We start from the raw sequence: 10,000 nt of genomic DNA, 5'->3' as shown, positions 1-10,000 counted from the left end.
GAGAGAGAGAGAGAGAGAGAGAGAGAGAGAGAGAGAGAGAGAGAGAGAGAGAGAGTTTGTCTGCGTGCTTGTGTGCATGTGTATGCATGCACATCTGCATATTTAGGCACACACACCAACCCAGATTATCGTAGGCGCACCCTCGCCCACTCGCCAGCCGTTAACAGCTTACGTTCCCTCCAGGGCGCCGCCTCCGCTCCTCCTCAGACCAGCTGGCTTCACCCGAAGAGTTTAGCATGTCGGGGGTGAACGCCCAGCTGGCCATGCTCACCGGCACGCCCAGCACCCCGGCGGGCACCCCACGGGGCCTCCGCGACGACTCTTCTGACACCATGAGCGAGACGGACAGCCAGAAGAGCCTCAGGATCCGCCGCAAGCTGCCGCACCTGCCGCCCGACCAGGAGGCAGCGCCGCTGCCGTCGCATAAAAAGAATTCTTTTGGACTCAACGCCAAGGACAGAGTCAGGTAGGAGGAAGAGGTATTACATAGTCATGTCTCGATGTACCATGATGCTCCAAAGTATGTTTTAGACATTGGATACTGTTAACACAGTACATCACAGACCATAATACTGTCTTGGACACATGCTGAAAGAGTACACTTATAGAGACCTACATTTGCCTACATCACACGCTATGTGCAACTCACACCAGAGGAGTTGCCTATGGAAATAACCACGGGATAGAATTATGACCTCTTTTTAATTACCTTTATTAGAGTAGCGGAATGGAAGAAGTCGCTAGCGCACGCAAAATAGCAAGCAGTATGCTGGGTGAAGCGACGGAACCAGATCACATTGCTAGCGCACCTGATATTAGCAATTTTTTAAAAGGATTTTGATATAGAGAGACAGGCGAATAAACATAGATAAACGGCGTGCACTTTTTCAACAGATTTTTTTTTTATGTGTTGCTAAAGTGAAACGTTTATTTAGATCTTTCAAGTGCTTTGACTAGTATGCTCACAAATGCCCACAATTTTTCAAAATAATTTGCTTCCAGATCTCAGTAAAGCATAGTATCAATTAGTGTTAATTTGTAGCTTTATAGAATATCATGTCAGGCATTTGGCTGAATAACCTTTTATGGTTTGGGTTAAGTATAATATAAATTCTAATTTAGACATTAATTGATAATTATGAATACAACCTGGTGCTCAATCATCTATAAACATGCTGAAATTACGGTATTATAATAATGAAACAATATCTTACTGGTAATAGTAAAACAGATAGTCGATTTTTTCTTTTTTCTTTTATTTTTTCTTTTATTTATTTTTTTTTTTTTCTTCAAGGGCATCCTCATAATATACTTTGACACTGTCATGAAATATTCACAATATCGTAACAGTTCTGACATTGTTTGTTAAACTTACTTTGTTATAAACAACTGCTCTATTAACAGATGGTCACTATATTATCTCAATGATCAGTCTTCCTGTTCGTGCATCAAGACCTTCCAGAACACATCACTAACAACTTCCAATAAAGAGACGTTAACCTGCATGGAGTAAAATTCCATTGAAATTTTGATCCCTGTTAAGATAGATAAGATAAGTCGTAACCGGTATCATTCAGATGGTACTGAGGGTAAATTACTGTAAACATTAATCTTGCAGTATGTACGTTTTAGGTAAGTTCCCCCTCTTGAAACCGTATCCTTTACTTTTGTCCAAATTTTTCCTTCTTGTTTGTCCTACATTTTTCCGCTCTAACTTGCTACAACTCATTGGCTTTTGTATTTCAAGTATTTAGTAATTCATTATTAATATAAACAATTACATTTCAGGTTCATTGTCCAGTTTTATATATGTACAGTTATTGGATTGGCCTTACAACTCAACGCTTTGCAAGGCTAATAATTAAATTTTCGATCAGTATTGTAGAACCCACCCAAACTTGTGTGGCGGCCCATGTGCCTGCCGTTCTAAGCTTCTTGCCGATACACTATACACAGTCCACATCACTGGTTTTCCCGTGTTTTTTTCATGTATATATTTGTAGAAGTGCGAGACTAGGTGATTCCGAAAATGTAAATCTCCATGTGCATTTCCCGACTCCCTTCTATAAAGGCGTGTAGTTGAGTCTGAATCAGACATTTAACATATTTTGGTGAGACTGATGTACTGATAATTTAGTTATCACTTCCATCTCATGCCAATTACTATAATAAGTGTCTTCCTTAAAACATTACTAAGTATAATGTCTTTCAGTTTAAAGGCTTTCCCTCTGAAGACATTGCAACGTTTCATTATTTGTATAAGAGAAGACATAAATAAATAAAAAATAATTCATAGTATTTTTCTATTATAATAATAATAGTAGATTTTATTATTATTATTATTATTATTATTATTATTATTAATATTAAAATTATTATTATTATTATTATTATTATTATTACTTATTTATATTATCATCATCATCATTCTTATTATCTTTAATTATTATTAATCATTATTATCATATTTATTATTGGATTGGTTATTACTATTATTATCATTATTAATTGTTATTATTATTATTAATCATTAGTATTATTATCATGTATTATCTTATAATTATTAATTATTATCATTATTAATCATTATTCGCCCTCCTCCGCATATAATATAACCCATCAAAACCGAAAAATGCATTTGCAGCAAAAATATATTTTCCCGGACTCATTGCCCATAGTCTTTCATCCCCTTTACAAATATTTATTCTAACTGATAGAACAGACACCGTCCCTGACACCTAAAAAATGAACAATAGTGAAATCTAAAAGAACTCATATCTTTAATTGGGAAAAATTTTTTGAAAACTAGTCAAGAAAAAACTGTTACACACATGAAATGAATGGGAAATGGCATACAGGAAATATATCGATTATTAACAAAAATAATAAATAAAAAATAAAAATAATAATAATAATAAAAAAAAAAAAAAAAAAAAAAATATATAATATTCTATATAATATATTATATATAATATTATTATATATATATATCTATATATATATACAACAAATAACGAGCTACAAAGCCCAGCAGAGAAAAAGATAACTATCATTTTTTGAAGGAAGCTTGGACATTTAAGATAATTTTCCTTCCCTCTTTGGATTTATTTGAAATTTGCTCAGGTTTTCGCGCGTGAAACCCCCAAAAAAAATTTTTTAATTTTTAACACTATATTTTTTTTTAAATATTGTGCCAAACGGAAACTGACTTTAACCAAAAGCACATTCAATTAAAATTGTTAAGGGTTAGCATTGGCAAAAAAAATATCTCGTAAAAGCGTATCAACGATGCCAGTCATCCCTTTCGTCATATCCATAGCACAAGAATCTTCACAAAGCAGAAATTATTTATATCAATAATCATGGTGTCATATCCCTCACTAAAGAATCAAAAGTAAGAAAATAAAGATCCCTTTTTCTATATTCGACACTTTGAAATCCAAGAATGGAATTATATTTTGTGTATTAGTGAAAAAAAATGCAATAAAGAAATGGGCCTAAGAAAATAAAAAGTGTTTTTTTTCTATTGCTCATTCATCAAAGTGCATTTCAGATGTATGTATCGGATATCAAAATGACCTTTAATATATACACTACTACAAGATCCTAGGTTATGTGCAGAGGCCATGGCAGACTCAATATAGATACTTGAGTAAAAATTTAGTGAGAAGTTAGTTGATTCTTTAATTAATAATTCCATCACACTGTAGAGATGACAAGTCATGTAAAAAGCATAGAATGCTAGTCTGATCTAACCTGAAAGGTAGAAATATATTTACCTTCAATATAGATACCTGATAACTACAAGTTGTATGGCTGTATATGAACTTTTTTTTTTTTTTTTTTTAATAGCTGCAAATACAGTAATGTATAAGGTTCCATTCTACTGCCCCAGTTTAAATAGTATGAAAAGAAAGATTTAATCCTGAAGCTGGGGTAGGGAGAGTATTCACAGGTTCACTTCGAAAAAGAAATTCCGAATTGGAAAAACAAGTTAGATATATCTAACTGTTGGGGACTCAAGGGGAAAAGAAGGAAAGAAGATGAAATTAAATTAAGAAGAGATTAGTAATCGCACATGTGATATCAATGGGCAAGTCGACTTCTTTTGAAAGTTCAGAAAAAAATAATTTTGGATAAAACTACCAGCAATATTAATAGTTCATATAAGATGGGTTCTTACAACTGTTCATGGGTTTTTTAAATCAGTTTGAAAGGCAACATAAAGTAAAATATAAGACTTATAATAAAGGATAAATAGTTTGTAAATAAAACAACTGTTTACTTTTTAAACAACACATTTTCGACAGGATTCACAAATTCGTTCTTCGCTCTCACTACTGCTGGTCATCTCTCATAAATTTAATCAGTTACTAAATTCTGAAAAAAACATTCTTTTTTTTTTCTTCTTTAACAAACCGAACAACACATGTTTACATTTTCCGACACCCAGTTTCGCCCACATCTCTTACAAAGCCATCTATGTAATGGTTCTGTTCATCAGTGCGGCTACTATTTAACAAAAATATCCAGAAATGCAGTTCAGTACATCGCTTTTAAGACCTTTGGCTCTTTGCAAATTAATGATTAATAACATTGCATAGTACTTTTTTTTTTAATACATTCTGTTTGCATACAACCACTTTCGTTGTGACATGTCTACGTATCCTTACTTTTCGTTTAAACAGCTGCCGGTAAAGGTCAATATTCACAAACATACTGCGTTTGTGTTTGTTTCACTTAAAGTTGTTGTATCTCAAATTTATCATCGGGTAAAATTAATTCCACAGTTAGCATAATACATAGACACAGTATAATAGGAATATACATGCATATGCGCACTCTAGACAACAAACACACCCTAGTACACACAAAAACCACCACACAACACATCAACACAACATACAAAACACCATACAAACGCGCACCAACACACACAATACAGTTACATACATACACACACACACACACACACACACACCACACCACACACACACTAACAACACAACACACCATATATATATATATTATATATATATAAAAATATATAATATTATATATATATATTATGATATTATATATATCGTGTGTGTGTGTGTGTGTGTGTGTGTAATGTTTGTGTGTGTTGTGGTGTGTGTATAACACGCATATAGGTATATATATATTTATATAGTCTATTTATATTATTTATATCTATATATTCTATAATCTATAATATATATACATATATATATAGATATAATATAGATATATATATATCTATATATTCCAAACGCGCATATTATATATATTATATTTATATATAGATAATATATATATATATAGTATATATATAATGTATATGTATATAATCCACACATATATATGCACATAACATACATACATTTTCAAAACCACCATTACGTGTACCTCTTCTCGCATGATTTTACCGATGTATTACAATCTCTTTCAGCTGTGTCCTATTGATACCTCACTTTTATAAACATACGTCATGTTCTCGTATAATCTCTTCCCCCCTCTGTCCATCTTTTTTTCCTTATTCTTCGCATTATTTTGTCACCAAGAAATAAAGTTGTAGATTTGTAGAATATCTGTAAACTCTCTTAAAATTTAACGAATTGGTTACTAAATTCTCCTTATATTTCATAACCCCAAACAAACTGTATATTTTCCCCTTTTGAAAACCTCTGTTTTTCATTTCCAGTTCGTAAGTAAACAATCAACTAAACCTTACTTCTTCTGTTCTGTTTTATGATCGTAAGTATACTGCCAGTGTCCCCTCAGGTAAATGTTTCTGATTTTTGCTCTTTAGCTGGTAGATTCTTGATTTACGTGATGACTTCTTCTATTGCTTGATGTTTCGTTAATCCATCTCTATACTTGCATCCCATTATGTAATAGTATAGATGCTGTAACCCCTGTTAGATTTCATTCATCATCATGGTATACTTTATACTTTTATTCCAGGACATTTTTCCTAACGTGCGCAATGCACTGCATTAGTAGTATGCATACTCAAACTATGACAAATATGTATACATCAGCAAAGACTGTATCTGCAGTATTGGAATATATTGAACTTACACGCATGTGCGCCATGGCGTTCATTGTGATTCTGTGGGTGTACTTCATTGTATAAAACTTTGTATTTGCAACGTAGATGTAGAGGATATTTTTAGTAGCTCTCGGAACTGTGACTGCGACCCTCTTCATGCAGAAAGAGGCGTGAGCCTGGTTAACTAAAGATAAATTAAGACAAAAATAACCCAAGGGATACCGTCGAAGGATCACACACGCGCGTGCGCACGCCAGACAACAACAGGCACCCACTTGAATTGTAGAGGCGTAAAACCTTGTATTGAATAAAGCCTCTGTATATACTCTTCATATTTGGATCTCTCTTCTCTTCTCTTTTCTTCTCTTCCTCTCCTCTCTCTCTCCTCTCTCCTCTCGTTCTCTCTCTCCCATCTCTCTCGCTCTCTCTCTCTCTCTCTCTCTCTCTTCTCGCACTCTTCTCTCCTCTCTCTCCTCTCTCTCATCTCTCTCTCTCTCTCCAAATCTCGTCTCTCTCTCCTCTCTCGTCTTCTCTCTCTCTCTCATCTCTCTCTCGCTCAACAACTCTCATCTCTTCTCTCATCTCGTCTCTCTTCTCTCTCTCTCCATCTTCTCTCTCTCTCTCTCATTCTCCTCTCCTCTCCTCCCTCTCCCTCTCCTCCCCTCTACCCTCTCTCTTTCTACACACCACGTACACATGCACACGCACCGTCACACAAACCATACACCCGCACATCGGTGCGCTTCTAAAAAATCGGGGTGGGGTGGATGCACAGCGATCAACCTCAGAGGCATAACCAATTCTTAAACTCTTTAATATCTCTCAGTTTGGCAGAGGTGAAGACAATAAAAATCCACCATTAGAAGAAGAGAGAGAGAAAAAAAACGAATTTCAATATCTAAAGTCCCCTTTAGCACGAACGCCGGCTATTGAAGATAAAAGAAATAAATCAACCACACAAAACCACTCAGTCAGTAACGACTCACAAATTGAAGAGAGATAAAAAAAAAAGAATCAAATAAGAAATTACGTCACGCTGGTTCTTTTACTTGACGCAGTCACAATGGCACGCCAGTCTTCCCTGGACGGTACCACGTCCTCCGGACGCGTGGGTGGGTCGCTTACCATGGTAGCCCTCCTCAGCATGACCAATCTAGCTAATATTTTCAAAACTCCAGATATCAATCACCCTACCCCCTTCCCCAGGATCTGCTCTGGGTATCCTAGGTGGGCTTGCTGACGGTACAGTATTTGGGTGTGATGTAATGGTAGTACGTTGGGTTATGCTTTATTATTTATGTTTTGATGGGGGCTATTAGTGTATGGTAATCATGGTAGTAATGATATACTTATTCTTGGTGTTATTTATTACTGCTATTTTATTGGGATTTTATTGTTATCATCATTCTTGTCGTTTGGTTTTGGTATTATTCTTCTTATTAGCATTAGCATTTCAGTCATATTCTATAAGTGTCCATTAACATTAATCTTTATAATAACTCTTACCATTATCGTTGTAGTTTACATGAATAATTATATGCTATCAGTATTACTGATATTTAATTCACTTAAGAATTATGTACTTCGCCATTTTATCTTGAGTCTGGCCTCCATCTATATATTATATATATATATATATTAATATATTATATATATATATATATATATATATACAATAAATGTTATATATAATATTGTATATCTATATATAGATGTATAAATATATATATATATAATAGTTTATATATTATATGATGTATATGTATATTATAATATGTGTGTTTGTGTGTGTGTATGTGTGTGTGTGTGCGTGCGTGCTGTAGTATAATAGTGATAAATTAGTTTATATTGTCGTAGAATCTGTCACCCATGCATCCTAAGCTATGAAAGAACTCTGAAATCACACTGACTTACATTCCCTCTGTTGTCAGCTACAAGCAAAAACATACGCATTACTATCCCTAATACCGACACAAAGCAATCAATATTACCTTCTCTACAAAAAAAAATGCAGCCACACAAGCAACAACATCTGTGTTGTTAGTATCCACAATATCAGTTTAGTATATATATATATATATATATATATATTATATATATATTATATATATATCTATATATACATCTAATAATTTCATGTAGTTTCACAACGAATTCAATACCCTCTCTTGCAGGTCCAGACAGCACGTATGCGTTTGATCATATTTACCAAAAACATTTTACAAACCATTTTCCCTTTTTTTTATTTGTAGTACTTAATACGTTCGACAAGACAAAGTCAACAACCCTCTCTTGTAGGTCACACAGCAACCGTATGCGTTTGTTAGCACCTACATTAGAATTTTACAAACTATGTTTTATATATATATATATATATATATATATATATATATATATATACTATATATATAATATATATATATATATATATAGTTTCACACAGTCAACACCTCTCTTGCAAGCTCACACAAGCAACTGTTTGCGTGTTGTTAGTACCTACATTAGATTGTGCAGGTCACACAACACAGTATGCGTGCTGGTTAGTATTTACATAGAATTTATAAACGATTTTTCCACCCTTTTTCATTTTTTTTAAATACATAATACGTTCACCAGTCAACAACCCTCTCTTGCAGGTCACCAAGCAACGTATGCGTATTCGACCACATCAGGACCTCAGCTGAAGTCCGTCTGCTTGCCCTCCAGCATCGCCCAGTGCCTCCGCACGACCTACACCACCTGCATCTCACAATGTTCCACCCCACTCTATGCAGACAAATATGCTCTCAGGTAGGTCCGCCCACACGCCAATGTTTTTTTTTTTTTTTACGTATATTTACGTATCCAAACGGGAGCACAAAACTAATCTGCATTGCTGTATATATTAAACTGGCAACTATGTGGTAGAAGTGCTCAAATGTGTGCGTGTTTGAGCTTATATATATATATATATATTATATATATATATATATATATATAATATATATATATCTATAGTATATATAACGTATATATGTATATATATATATACTATATTATATATATTTTATATATAAATCTATATATATTATATACAATATATATATATATATATATATATATATATATATACTATATATATTATATATGTATGTATATATATATCTATATATATATATATATATTATGTATAATAATCTAATAATATTATATATATATATATATATAATATAGATATCTATATATATATATATATTGTTGTGTTTTGTGTGGGTGTGTGTGTGGGGTGTGGTGGTGTGTGTGTGTGTGTGTGAATATATATATTATTATCTCTCTATATTATATATATATATATATAATATAGATATATAAATATATATATTATTATATAGTATATATATAATATATATATATTATATATATAATATATAATATATATATAATTATATATCTATTATAATATATGTGTGTGTGTGTGGTGTGTGTGTGTGTGTGTGTGTGGGTGTGTGTGGTTGTGTGTGTGTGTGTACACACGCACACCGATATATAATATATATATTTATATATATATTATATATATATATATATATATATATATATGAACATAACATTTATATACTATATATAATATATATATAATTGAATATATATATCATACATATTATATAATATATATATATGTATCTAATATCTATATCCATATCTATGATACATATATATATACATATATATATAGATATATATAAATATATATATCATATTATATATATATAGATATCTGTGTGTGTGTGTGTGTGTTGTTTGTGTGTGTGGTGTTATGTGTGTATCTGTGTGTGTGTTGTATATTTATAATATTATATATATATATATATATCTATATATAATATATATAATATATATAATATATGATATATATATATATATTATATATATACTATATATTATATATATATATAATATATATAT

At 32.2% G+C, this 10,000-nt stretch overlaps 1 protein-coding gene across 1 annotated transcript in view; it reads right to left on the bottom strand.

Annotated features, from left to right (window-relative positions):
* LOC119574058 overlaps positions 1 to 238 on the bottom strand; it is a 26,583-nt gene extending 26,345 nt beyond the window's left edge. The window contains exon 1 of the mRNA XM_037921148.1: positions 173 to 238. Coding sequence (XP_037777076.1) covers positions 173 to 238 — 66 coding nt within the window. The remainder of the gene's footprint in view (positions 1 to 172) is intronic.
* Positions 239 to 10,000: the final 9,762 nt, after the last annotated feature.

This window comes from Penaeus monodon, chromosome 6 (genome assembly GCF_015228065.2).
Source record: "Penaeus monodon isolate SGIC_2016 chromosome 6, NSTDA_Pmon_1, whole genome shotgun sequence".
Taxonomy (NCBI): domain Eukaryota; kingdom Metazoa; phylum Arthropoda; class Malacostraca; order Decapoda; family Penaeidae; genus Penaeus; species Penaeus monodon.
Note: the sequence above shows the minus strand (reverse complement) of the source record. Positions and strands in the feature narration are given on the sequence as shown.